The sequence below is a fragment of the Microtus oregoni genome, unplaced genomic scaffold, assembly GCF_018167655.1.
Source record: "Microtus oregoni isolate MIOR12 unplaced genomic scaffold, Mior012 000037F_ref0000500, whole genome shotgun sequence".
Classification (NCBI taxonomy): Eukaryota; Metazoa; Chordata; class Mammalia; order Rodentia; family Cricetidae; genus Microtus; species Microtus oregoni.
In genome coordinates, this window is record NW_024543096.1 from 15,423,592 (window position 1) to 15,437,501 (window position 13,910).

The 13,910-nt window shown below is 45.7% G+C and overlaps 1 protein-coding gene across 9 annotated transcripts in view; it reads right to left on the bottom strand.

The window, feature by feature from the left end:
• Rbms1 (RNA binding motif single stranded interacting protein 1) overlaps positions 1–13,910 on the bottom strand; it is a 225,234-nt gene that overhangs the window by 9,944 nt on the left and 201,380 nt on the right. For 5 of the 9 annotated variants that reach the window (XM_041631476.1, XM_041631481.1, XM_041631475.1 and 2 more), the window contains exons 7-9: positions 3,229–3,344; positions 2,238–2,287; positions 2,023–2,116 (exon numbers count right to left, since the gene is read on the bottom strand). In XM_041631476.1, the coding sequence (XP_041487410.1) occupies positions 2,023–2,116; positions 2,238–2,287; positions 3,229–3,344 (260 nt within the window). The remainder of the gene's footprint in view (positions 1–2,022; positions 2,117–2,237; positions 2,288–3,228; positions 3,345–13,910) is intronic. The other 4 variants (XM_041631482.1, XM_041631478.1, XM_041631480.1 and 1 more) reach the window with 1 other exon arrangement.

Consider the following 13,910-nt stretch of genomic DNA (forward strand, 5'->3'; position numbering starts at 1 on the left):
GAGTATTATAGGGTTAGGGTGCTGTGACATCTAATCCCATTTTTTTTTTTTAATCTCAGCAGCGAAAGCAGCCACTATCAGTTACTAGTCCTCAATGCTCCCTAATTAAGAAATGGGAATAATAATCTATTACCTTTTTACCATCGGTTCTTTGAAAACCTGAAATAAAAAGAACTCCATCCCAAACTAACTGTATACAAACAACATTGTTGCAAACATTTTAAAGGGACCTCGGATTACTTGGGAGCACATCCACCAACCTCTGCTGGGCACTTAAGGATACAAGGATAAGCACCCATCATTTGAGAGGTTAGGCTACACAGAGCGTCAGGCAAATGGAAAAAAATTATACATGGGTCTCACAAAAAAATCACAGAATTCCCCAAGAAGGAAATGAGGCCTTGAAATGATAGGCTATCCGTAGCTAGCCGTGTCCTGCTGGTTCCCAACACTGATCTGATTTTTTTTATTCTATCAAACAACAGACAGGCGAACTGCTTTGAAGGGGAAATCAGTGGTAGAGAGATGGAGTAAGAGCTGAGAAGTCTATAGCAACATGATAATTGATAGTCTTTCGTGCGCTTTAGAGTGAGCTCACACGTGCCCTTATTTTTAGCAATGCAGACATGAAGGATCGCCATTTTCGGATCATCAGAGACGACATCTTAATGTCAGCTGTAAATGCTGCTTATGAAGGGAGATATACTATATCCACTCGCTCTCACTGAGAGACAAGGAACAGACTGGCATCGTTAACTCCTCAGCAACCAAAGAGACTTAAATAAGTGACTACCACATCCAGGTGACTGGCACATCAGAGGTAAGCAATAACTCAGGGAGGATAAAGGAAAGAAAAGGTATGGAGATTGCGGGGGACGACCCTAAAGGCTAACAGTGGCAGACACCGCTCTGAGACTCTGTGTGAGACTCTGCTTTCGGTATACAGCCTTCTCTTCTCTTTATATATGTTATTTTCATAGATTTTCAGCAGAGCCAACTTTGATATTACCTTATACTGAGAATTACTGAAAAAGTGCTGAATACATTAATATGTATAATGTTGCTGCTGCTGCTGCTGCTAGCTCACACTTACTGAATATTAATGCTATGCCAGTCCTGGGTGGAGCTCCTGATATTTTCATTTAGTGCTCAGAACTCTCTCAAGCTTGTAAGGGAGAAACTACGATCCCCATTTTAAAGATGAGGAAACTGAGGCTTACGGCTTTCAACTAGCACATCAGCTAGATCAGATGCTGTAGTCCCCTAACTCGAGACATCAGGACGAAAACATCTAACTCAGTATCACAAACAAGAACACCTGAGGTTTAGTCACACCAGATCCCAGCAGCCAACAGAAGAGAACTCCCCCAGGTCAGTAATTGAACTCAGTAACAACGCTGACTGGACCCAGGCAATGCACCTGCTGCAGGAAGAGAAAGGTGCATGTGCCTCGCTACGGCCGGAATACCATCAGATCAGTGTGGGACAGGGAGCTTATGAGGGCTCATTCCTCAGCTGGGAACACAGTTGAAGGTAAAGCCGCCTCACAAAAACAACGAGACGGGAGCTAATTAATGGCTTCTTCTTGGTGTGGGGAAGGACCTCAAATCTCGACTGCATCAGTTAATGTCACCTAATAGAGACGATCCTGTGTTAGCAGTTTTAACTGTCCTTTTAAAAATCGCTTCCTGCTATTGAGTAAACAAAGACAGGAGCATGTATCCGCTCGCCCGTCTGTGACTCTCCTAAGTTTCCATTCCTGGGACACAGGATGGGAGAAGGACCCGGGTTCATCCCAATTCAAGAACCATGTGATGATCCCAAGCATTTCCCTGGCTTTCCTCTCTCCTACACAGAGGAGCAAATCGCTCCACCAAATAGAAGGCAGCTTATTTATAAACTAGGTAGAGAAAGCTGCATAAAATTTGACTCAGATTTCATTTTAAAACTGTTCAGCATTTGAAGACACATGAGAATGCAGCAGATACAAGGTACGCTGCTGTCGGGTCCTGGAGTACAAACCTGGTAGGCAGACACAGGAGATGCAATATAAGGTGTAAGAGAAGTTTGACTGATCATTCGGTTTGTGGCAATACTGTATGGTGAAGTATAAAATCTAGAACAAACACAAAAGCCTTTATTAAGTAATCCTTCCAAGGAATCATTCACGGAACAATGTCTGACCCTTTCACCTTCACCGTCCCTCACGCCACGGCGCGCTGATCCTAGTGACATACCCGTTATGGAGAGCAGCTGTAGTTGGGTCATACGTGAGTGTCATTCCAGCCTAGAGGAAGCAGAAGGAAACGTGAAAATCCATCCAGAAAGGCACGGTTTGGAAACTCTGTCTGATAGAGTCCCCATAGCGTATGATGGCAATAGTCACGTTGGATAAAATCGCGAGTTTCTGTTAGCCAAGCATGCTTACAAACTCTGTGAGAATTGAGCTCCGCTGTGCTGCCCCACACGGCAGCCATTACTGCAAGGAGCTACTGAAAATTAAATAGAAACCAATCCCTCCAAAAATAGAGCCAGACATCACATGCGCCGAGGGCCACATGTAGCTGTCACTGGACAGCACAGATTCAAAACATATTCTTCACACATTCTGGGGTCTTTATGATCTTTTTAAACATAAAAAAATTTATTGAGCTACAAGAAAGAGAAAGCCCAATGCTGCATTAAGAAATTGAAGATCTTTTTTTAAGGATGCTTCAAAAGATTGTTTGCCTGTCTGTTTGCTTTGGGGGGGGGGAAGAGAAACAGTGTGTAGAGGTGGGGAGGGAAAAGCATGATCAGAATATTGTGTATGACAAAATATTTTTTCAGTAAGAAAACAACCCAAAATATAAAGGTCAATTAATTCTCGGTGACAAATATACTATTTATTCTAATGTTGAAGTCATTAAAGATTCCTGACTACGATGAATGAAAACCTACTGAGAAAGCTGAACCTCCACACTCAAGCACCTTTATTGCCATCGTTTTACAGAAGCGCGGTGTAGCTCTTCCCATCTCTACCTGTCCTCCCAGGGAGGGCACGCTCAGTACTCCTGCACCAGAGACAGCTGTAGTCCGACAGCCTTTGTGTGACAAGGCACCGACAGGGTGGTTTAGCCTGGATTGTTTCAGAGGTGTGGCAGTCCAGTCAAGATGCCCCTGTAGGGCTGGCTTTCCATGAGTGTTCAGGATGGCACAGCCACACTCAAGTTTCAAGAAAGGACTTACAAGTCTCACCTCTCCTTCTCTGTGCCAGGGCCGCCCATTAGGGATGTACTTGTTTGGGTTCTGCCTCTTCTTCTGTCCTCCATCCGCAAACTTGCACAGTAACGGTTCTGTAGGAGCTGTGGACACAGGAAGCTGATGTGAGCGCACAATTCTGAGCATGTCTGACAACATGGACAGGGGTTTCTCTTTCAGTAGGAGAGCGCTGTTGTTGCCGAAAACGAACACTTTGAAGGCAAAATCTCAGGCCCTGCGACTCCACGGAGGAACAGCAGCGCTGGCTGATGTCTCTAAACTGGAGAGTGACGGAGAAGCCACCTCTAAACACTGCAGCGCTGTGACTCTCTCAACCCTGTGTCCTCTACAGTTCCACCACTGGACAGTCAGCAGACACCCCCCAGAGGGACCCGGAACACTCCCCCAACTTCCCAGACAGTGCTCTGCTCCTGGCAGACGGTAAGACTGTGTTATGTCAATCACACCATACTTATGTTTACAGTTGTGTAGCTGTTCGTGAGTGTGGTGACTGCCTGTCTTCCTCCCCGTCTGTTCCATTATTACCATGTCCCCAGTGCCTACAGTATGGCCACACTGCAGGCATGGATAAATATGGGTGGGTCTCTTTTGTACTAAAGAAAGGTGCAGGGGCTGGAGAGACGATTCAGTGGTTAAGGACAGTTGCTGCTCTCGCAAAGAACCTGACTTTGGTTCCCAGCAGCACCTATCGGGCATCTTAAAACCACCTCTATGCAAATCCAGGTGCAGGAGAGCCAATGCCCTTTTCTGGCCTGTGAGGACACACATATGCACGTGAGCACACGTATGTGCACATACCCATGAATGAAATATTGAAGTCACAAACACCTGCCCTTTTTACTGAAAGGTTCTGCCATGTCTCAAATCTTCCCATGGACTTGTTTTACCATCCATTCACCATGATCCAAAGAAACATCCAAGAAATGAACGTTCAAAAACAAAACAAAACACAAAATACCCTCACTGAAAATGAGAGGCAGGTGGCACAACAGGCATCCATGGTTTCCCCTCCACCTTGCCTTTCTGTGACAGACAAACCAGTGCAGTCCTGGAGTTGTGTGTTTTCCTGTATGTGCCTAGTTACTGCAATAAAGGCTCTCACACCTTCCTGTCTGGCTCCCACACTCAGTTCTTTGTCTCCTGGAGAACCACAGCTACTCCTTTCAAGTTCTCTTTCAAAGTTAAATAACCATGAAGAGAAAAACATCACTTGTGGGGAATTTGCTCCTTTTCCCTTTGCCTCTCATTATCCTAATTCAGCTCTTATTTTATATCACCACTACCCACCCACTAATGACAGGGGAGGAGCAAGACTGTCTCTTCCCACCTACAACACAACACACACAACACAAAAGCTGCAATCCCTTCCCAGTGTCTGGCATCTGCATGTGTCCCTGGGCTGCCCACTTCTCAGTGGATGCGTTATGGTGCGGATGTAAGTCATCTTCCCCTGGTGCAAGCTCAGCCTGCAATGCTCCAAGGTAGGGAGGGCCTGGCAGGAGGCCCTTAGGTCACTGGGGCCACATTGGGGCCACGTCCTCAGAAGTAGTGAGGGTGGCTCTCCTGAGATCTCAAGGTTTCCCAAGAGTGAGTCCCACTCTTTTTCCCTACTGCCACGTGGTCCTCACTGGAGTTGAGCTGATGCTGACACCAGGCCCTGTAACTTTCTGAACTATGACCTAAATAAACCCCTTGTTTATAAAGGTAATGAAACAGGATGGGAAAGCTAATAATGAAACCGTTAGGTGTCTGATGAAGATCTTGTGTATGCTCTTATTTACCTCCTGATTCTAACTCTCCCACCCCAGACTTTCATGAATGAAGAATCCCATTTAAGGCAAACTGAGCATGAAGGAAGATGGATGGGCAGAGGTCAAAAGTCCCCAATGTAAGTAAACTATACAACTTGTCCAACCAATACAAGGTTATGGTTTTTGGGAAATTCTGCCCAATATCCACAGAAGGTAAAAACTTTCACACAGTGGATCAGGACAACTTTGTAATAATGACCAATGGTCCTTCTAACTCCACAACTGGACTAGCATGGGACAGATGGGAACCCAGGCTGAGAATAAGGCATCCTAGCAAAAGCAGCAGATAGAATACACGCCCTCCTGAGAGGAGGGACTTACCACATCTGACGTTCCCTTAAGTTACCCGCTTTTGTAGGCAATCAGAAAGTGGCTTCTTGAACTTCAATACTAAAGCCAGCCTTTCCCAGGTCCCTATGTGAGGGACCTTGTGTGCAGGACCAGATGGGGCTGTGGTGGTGCAAGCTGGTCCAGCTGATGACTAAGGACAAAACAAGAGCTCAGCTGAGACAAGCAAAATCCACTGTGCAGAGCCCACTGTTGCTCCAGGTTGGAAGGCTGAGTTTTATATGCTATGCTCCCCTAGGGTTAGGGAGAGCAGGAGATAACCTGAAGGGCTGGACCTCTGCCCACGCTCACAGTGAGGAGGCTTTAGAAAAACCAACTCTGGGTTTACTTGGTTTGTCAGAAATGCAAACTAGCTTCTTGCATTAGCATAAAATTCTCACACAGAGTGAGGGCAACCAGGCGGGGCTCACTCTAAGGTGCATCTCCAGGTAAATGGCTAAGCAGCAAGACCCTTAACATATGCTTAGTGACCAATGCGCTATCTGGGGATCTGGGGGTAACATAATTCCTAGGCATGTTTATTCATCTGGATTCTGCCTGGTCAGAAAGAAACCCTAGGTGCCAGCTACCGTATGGTGTGGAGGTGAAGGTCTGGAGAGGGGTGGGGTATTTGTAAATACACCATTTACCATGAAATGAACAGACTGGGAGAAGTTCTTTTTCAAAGTGAATTCTGTTTACTATGCTATTCTGTGCCATCATTAAGAATTTTCCCTCCTAAAAGTGAACAGTCAGTAGATAAAGCAGTGTGTACACCGGAAGTGTCCATCTTAAGCAAAGAGTTTCCTACTTTAAAGAACTGTAAGCAGTTAGAGATGGCATGTTTGTGGGACAGTTGCCAGCTCCCCATTCAGCAAAGCCAGACTGCCTCACACTCCGTGGGAAACAGCAAAAATCCCAGCACCTTCCTTCCCCTATCAAAATTCTCTTCGGTCTACTCAGCCTAGTGTTGATGAAGTGTCAGGTCCGTAAGAGCAAGATGTATAGCAGAACAGTCCCTAAGTCAGAGGTACGTGAGTTCAGAGGGGACAAGAATGGGCCCTGGTGGATGTATAGTCATTAATAGGATGGAACACTGAGTTAGACACGTGCTTTAATAAAAACGTTCCACTGAAACAAATACAGATGCAGGAACAGCTGCCATTCTTTCCTGACACTGCTCCACTGACCTGGGGGGCACTGCTAAGAAAGAGACCATGCTTGCAAGCTCTTAATGCCTTACTGACCATAAAGACCACCCAGCTGCTAGAGGAAAAGCAAGCCACACAACATTAGGGAATTTCCCGGTGTCTTTAGCCACAAAGGGTTTAATTCACTGTAACTGACAGTTGTCTTGACACCGTGCAACAGTTGGGTGAGTGTGGTTAGATTTTCGGGTGGGAAAATAAGAAGTGGGCCAGATTTTTGCATTTTGTTTGTGTGCGTGCAAGTCTGGCGGGCGGCCTCACTTCGTGAGCCTCTCCTGTGCTTCTGCTATACTAGACTGCAGTGCAGGTCCTTGGCTCACCTCTGGGAGCTGCAAGCACAGGTTCCAGAGACTAAAGAAGCAGGGATTCCTGTGTGATGTCAGCTTGCTCTCCAGCAGGGACCCTTCAGGCAGCCTCCTTTGTCTTTTAGAAAGGAGATACTGGGTAACCAATGGCATGCCCGAAGTACCAGCGATGTGACCTGAGCAATAGTTAAGTTTGGCTGGATGACTTCACAGAATTAGTATGCAACAGCCAATCTCTGGTGTGGTCATTTTTCTAGAATAAGTATTCTTTATGAGTTTCCTTACTTATAACTGTATGCATGTGAATGTGTCAACGGAGGCCAAAGAGCAGAGGTCTTGGGTCTCTCCTGGAGCTGGAGTCACAAGCAGTCACAAGTGAGCTGGCCAACTTGCGTTCTGGGGACTTAACTCCTCTGTAAGAGCTTTTAACTGCTGAGCCATCTCTCCAGCATCTTTAGCAGTAACGCCGTACCTTGATGTGGAAAAGGCTAATGACAGAGTTCTGATGAGTGGTGTGTGTGTGTGTGTGTGTGTGTGTGTGTTGTTCACATGTGCATACAAGTCTAGCTGGTCATGTCTATTACCTTATTCATCTTCCTCCATCTTATTTCTGGAGCCCCAGGCACCAGTTTATTTACTGAGCCATCTCCCTAGTCCTTGATGTATTGTTGCTCATCTATTTCAAATAAAGATAGGATATATATATATATATATATATATATATATATATATATATAAACTACACACACACACACACACAACACAAACTACACTGAACCAAGTATACAAGCGCTCTTAGGCTGAATGTACCTTTAATAAGAGTGAGCTCTGACATCTTGTGTGATTTCCCAGGTCACGATCTCTTATCAGCCAACCCAGGAGAGGTATTTCCTTATGCATCGGAACCAACAGGAACATATACCTTCCAAATTCTGATGACTGTAGTGCTACCTTGCACACAGTGAGGAGCCCCAGGCAGTACCACAGATAGACAGTGAGCTCATTTTTCCTGGCACCTCGTGAGAGCCATCTAAGGCAATGGCACTACTGGTTTTTCCAACGTCTTAAAGCTGGTGCTCTTTACACAGGCCTGCTTCTGTGGGGCTGACACTCCCTCCGAAGACAGCAGGAGTGGCTATACCCACGATGCCTAGCTGCAGTTTCCATGATGTATTTATCAGGCCCCCAAAGCTCAGGGTGTGATGGTCTGTGCAGTTGTGCGCACTGTGGTGCAGGAGGGGAATCTTTGCCCGTCACTGTATTCACCTAGCTACCTTGCCTTTGGGGGTCAGCTGGGGTCAGTTCTGCAGTTCCCAGAGAGCAGACCATCCCCCAGTATACCCTAAATGGGGCTTTCTTCATGCTTTCATGCTCAGACGCTAAGAGCAGTAGCCACTGGGGAGCCCACCCTTTCCACAGCTCCCATTTTTTTTCGTTATTCAGTATTTGATTTTAGTCACCATACTGCAAAGTGTAGACTGTCCTTGACAAGGTTCTTTACCCGATCTGGAAGAGCAGTATCAGCCACCTCAATCAGTTCTGGTAATGATGGCTACTTGAAAAATGTCCTATCACAGGGAACTGACCCAGTAGAAAGAAAAATGAAGTTCCGAGAAATCTTTTTTTTTTTTTGAGACAGGGTTTCCCCATGCAACACCTAGGAATCATTTTTCCAAAGAAGCTCTTTCCACCTTTCTACTTCAGCTGGCATTAACTACCTTTAAATTAATTTTTTTTGTTTGTTTAAATCTCTGCTTCACTGTGAAGCAAAAAAATAAATAAATAAAAATTAAAAAATCTGGACTTGGTTTTGGGTTCTCCAGAAAAGCTGAGCCCTGGCTTCAGAACCAACATGAGAATTCTGCTCTGTTTTTACAGCAGCTGCCCACTGTCCCCGTGTGTGTGCTTAGAATCCAGAAAGCAGGGAACACCACACGCTGCGTTGTCATCCGGTCACCTGTGTTTGGAGGAAGTTGCTAGCTCCTCTCTACTCTGTTGTGAGTTCATGGCTGAGAATGGAGCAATTTCTAAAACCCTTGTTTTGAAGTTGTAAGCGTACCGTTCCTTGTGTGGAAGTCACTGGCTACGCTATTCAAGTACTGCTTAATGTAGTGACGTATTAGAGACTGACTTTAGCAGCTTATGGCTTGGAACCCCGTGGGGACACTGGGGGAGCTCTTGCAGAAACACAGAAAAGTCTGGTATCCCCAGTCAGGTTTTGGTCAACTTGACATGCTCTAGAGTCACGTAGAAGGGGATTATCAAATGAGAAAATGCTTCCACCCCGTCGGCCTGTGGGCAAGTCAATGGGAGGCATTCTCTTGATTGATGACGGGTGTGGGAGGAGCCAGCTCGTGGGAGAGAGGGGGCAGTACCCGCCTTGGGCCTGTGGTCTTGGACAGTATAAGAAAGCTGGGGAGCTTCAGTTCCTTCCTTGAGTCCCCACAGTGTAAACTGAGAGGTGTAAGATAAAATCGACCCTGTCTTTCCAAGGTTGCTTTTGGTCACAGTGTCTCAACCCAGCAGAAACCCTAACCATCTGGGGTGAATTACGAGAGAAGAGAAGAACTATGTTCATAAAACCTTTTTTTTTTTTTTTACTGGCTATGCTGCTGAAGACAACACATCAGACTTCTGATGCACAAACAAACCCAAAGTTGTTAACTGTATTTCCAGTCTCTACATGCTTATAGTTCTAAGACATAAAATGAATAAGGAAAACAGGCTTCCTAAGCAAAAGCAAAATTCCTGGGTAGGTTTTCCCTTTATTCTAGAAAGACCCGTAAAGTTCAGAACAATTTCAAGACCTTAGCTACACTGGGTTTTAAGATGGGGCACTATGGAACAAATTCAAATGTAATGGATATTGTTGGCATTCCCTATTACTGTGAGACTATACAAAAAATATTACAGTCAGCCATGCATACATGGAGTGTTTTTTTATGATCAGCTTTTAATGCATGACTTTTATTAAATATTTTAAGAAGTATTAACCATCCAGAGAGATGGCTCAGCGGTTAAGAACACTCCTTTTCTCCTTCCAGAGATCCTGAGTTCGATTCCCAGCACCCGCACGGTGGCTCACGGCCATCCGTCCTGAGCTCTGGCGCCCTCTTGTGGGGAAAAAAGTATTTATTACAAGGTAAAAATATACCTCCACTAAGAACATGCCAGAGACTGACTCCCCAGGCTTTGCCCTTAAATGCTCCCAGTGAGCAAGCACTAACGATTACTGGTCTTTGACAGGCATACTGCTTCCTGTTTTGCCGTTTCTAGCCAACCAAGGGGCACAGCTGGCCTTTGCCTGTCACTGTTCTTCTTCCCAGGGCTGATGTGGTGAGACCTAGGAGCCCCGTCTGCTTTTGTCTCTTCCACAGCTGTGAGGAAAATGATACTGGCAACTTATTCACACCTGTCTCATATCTGATTGGTTTTTGATTTATTAAATTTATTCATTAATTTTACATCCTAACCAAAGTTTTCCCTCCCTCTTCTCCTCCCATTCCCTTCCTCTACCTTCCTCAATCCACTCCTTTTCTGTTTCTGTTCAGAAGGGGGCAGGCCTCCCATGGGTTTTGATTCTTAACTGGGATTTATTTCTCAACTCACAACCAGCTCTAGACCCCTAAGAGAGTGGAGACCTGGAATGCTTTCCTCTTCCATGCCTGCTGTTTTTCTAAGCGTATGTAGATGCATTCACTTTTACAATCTGTAATGGTAGGTCTGTCCCCTTCTTTCAAAGACCCACCTGTTTAATGGCTATCCAGTGTTAAATTTGGAAATGGGTCACACAGAGTTTCCGCAGGGCAGCTAACAGCTATACTGGTTAGGACACTGGGTCCAGGTTAGTTCTCCAAGGTTTGAAACTTGCTAGTTAAGGTGTATAAGCCATTTGATGCTTCTGGTTTCATAATCTGTGGAATAGGGGTTATAGTACCTTCTTTCAGGGGTTGTTCCAATTAACACAGTGCTTAAAAACACACATACACACACACACACACACACACACACACACACACACACACACACACAAAGCCACTCTTCCTTAGCGCACATAGACTCATTCAATGTACTTCAGAGGTCCGGAGGGATGGGCGGACATGACGTGTTTTACAGTACTAGATACGCTGTTGTCCCTGGGGATAAGGTACAGTGGCAGGCGGCAGCAGAGTGGCAGGGGTGCTCACAGCTCCAGGAGTTTGCCAGCTAATGCCATAAGCATATTCTTCCCAGAAACCATGCCCTCTTCCAGAGGATAGTAGAGGAGCGTTTGAGACAAATCCCAGTGCCGATCATGAACAGTGTTTGCGCCTGAAGCACAGGTCCCACTTTCGGCATGAGCCCTACATAACTGAAGTTTCTCACCCTGTTTCCAATGTCCCAGTAAGCGGAAAACTGCTATCACATCAGTTCTCCATAATACGATTTAAAAAATTATTTATTTTTATTTTATGTGCATTGGTGTTTTGCCTGCATGTATGCCTGTGTGAAGGTGTCAGATCTTGGAGTGACAGACAGTTGTGAGGCGTCGTCTTGGTGCTGGGAATCGAACCCAGGCCCACTGGAAGAACAGTCAATGGTCTTAACCACTAAGCCATCTCTCCAGCCCGCCCCCCATAGTAGGATCTTTATCCATCGGTATCAAGTAGTGAAAAGCTCAACCAAATTAACCAAGGTTCTTCTACCCAGGGACGGTCCAAGCAAATCTGACCTACTTCAAACCTGCCAGCACTCAGACTCAAGGTAAGTATAAAGAATAACACCCTGGCATTTTCAAAGGAAATGGGAAATAATATAAAATAATAGTAATAATAATAAATAAGTGGGGAAAAGTGGAAGAACAGAACTTATAAACAATTTAAAGAAACCGTAAGAAAGAACAAACAGACTCCTCAAAATAATGGTAACAGCAGGAAACAGTGTGTTTAAAAAAAAGCATTCACATGAAAGTTATAATGTGATACCTCCGAATTTTTACAAGCTATGAACGTATCTATTATATGTCATGGCTCCAGCTAGGGTTTCCCAATGTCAATATAAACACACAGGTTGGCAGACTGATGGGCAACACAGAACGGAGTATTCAAACATGGACTTTTTTTTTTTTTTTTGAGACAGGGTCTCACTATGCAGACTTGGATGGCTTGAAACTTGCTCTGTATGCTATAGTGGTCTTATACTCATAGAGATCCACTTGCTTCTGCCTTAAGGGCATGCACCACCATGCCCAGTTTGGCCTTCTAGAAGCTAGTCAGCATGTGTTACAGCTAAGATGATGTCATTATTCACTTAGAGCTTATCTTTGGGGGCTTTCCTACCTCTTTAGTTTTTCTTTTACTGGAGAGGATGTGAGCTGGGTTCTAACTGGCTCTGCCAATGACTCAAGAGCAGCAGATCCCCTCTGAGGATTCAGCGCGGCAGGATGGAAGCTGCGGCAGGATGTGATTCTAGCCACAACGCCATTTCTTTTCTGAACTTGGCTCCAGCGTCAGCAGGCAAACTGCCAACCATGCAAGAATCCAAGTACTAATTCTGCTTATGCCAGCTAAACAATGCGTCATCAAACAAGCCACCTTCTGACTATTTATGAGATGTTATGTCTACCGAGCAATGAGCCTGCAGTATTTAAACATCCAAGAAGTCTCATTTAACATAACCTGCCCACCTCCGACATTTTATTTTCTACCTGGTTGGATGGATAATCTCAAGCACTCCCCAGATGAGGAGAGAGCTGCCCCTGAGATGCTGGCTAGCTTTCAAAGCTCTTCTCAGTGTGTGTACAAAAGGAACAAGTCCAGAGAAGCTGAACACTATTCAGATTCCTTATGGGTTCCAACGTGTGCTGGGGACTTGTTTTGGGGAAAGGCTGAGTTCACCGCGAGAGTGTGCTTCCAAATCCCCAACTCAGCCCGGAGGCAGTTCAACCTCAATTATATGTCAGGAGCCTCCAAGCAGCTCTGGGTATTGGAATGAGTACTGCAGACAAATGCCCCGAGAAACCACTCAATCACTCCAGCAGGTAAGGGGCAGAGCACAGAAATAAGAACAATGGCAGTGGGTTTTTGATCCTACTGCACGTACTGGCTTTGTGGGAGCCTAGGCAGTTTGGATGTTCACCTTACTAGACCTGGATAGAGGTGGGCGGTCCTTGGGTTTCCCACAGGTCAGGGAACCCTGATTGCTCTTCGAGCTGATGAAGGAGGGGGACTTGATCGAGGGAGGGGGAGGGAAATGGGAGGCGGTGGCGGGGAGGAGGCAGAAATCCTTAATAAATAAATTAAAAAAAAATAAAACTACAAAAAAAAGTGCTCTTGCCCACAACCGACTTGCAACCTAGTCCTGAACCCCCAGATCAGCACATTCAGAGATTACCAAGCATCTGGAGATGAAGTAGCATTAAGCACGGCTGGGAACACAGAGGATGGCTCGGTTGCAACACTATGCTCCCCGCAGCCATGCTTGCAATATGACGGGACTCATCTGTCTCCTGTACTCATTTGTCCCTCGGTACAATGTGGAAGAAACTATTCTCTATCTGCTGCAGCGTTGCCCAGGCTCCTAGAATCATCTCTATGTGGTCTGGAAATCACCCGGTTTTCCTTGAATGGGTGTGACCTGCAGTCTGTGAACCCACTTCAAAGGAAACGGTCTAACGATAACCACGAAGCCCTTTAGAGAACAAAGGAAACTGCTCGCCCCAATCTGTGACTCTCTGCGAAGTCTCTCTCGGGAGGGAATTGGCAGGTTTTTATCTGAGGCTGAATCAATTGGCCCTGGATGCATTTCCTTTTTCAGTCACCCTTGCTGCTGCATGAAGAATGAACTAAGAAAAAAGCCACAAGTAAGTACAGATCAGTCCCAGGAGGGGACGAGAGCTCGGGTGGGTGGTGTGGGATCCTGAGCATGCAGAGGGCACGCAACCTGGCACCGTGCTAAACTCACAGGGCAGGCTTCTACTACTCTGAGGTGAAAACATTCTCCTTTCTCTCCTTGCATCC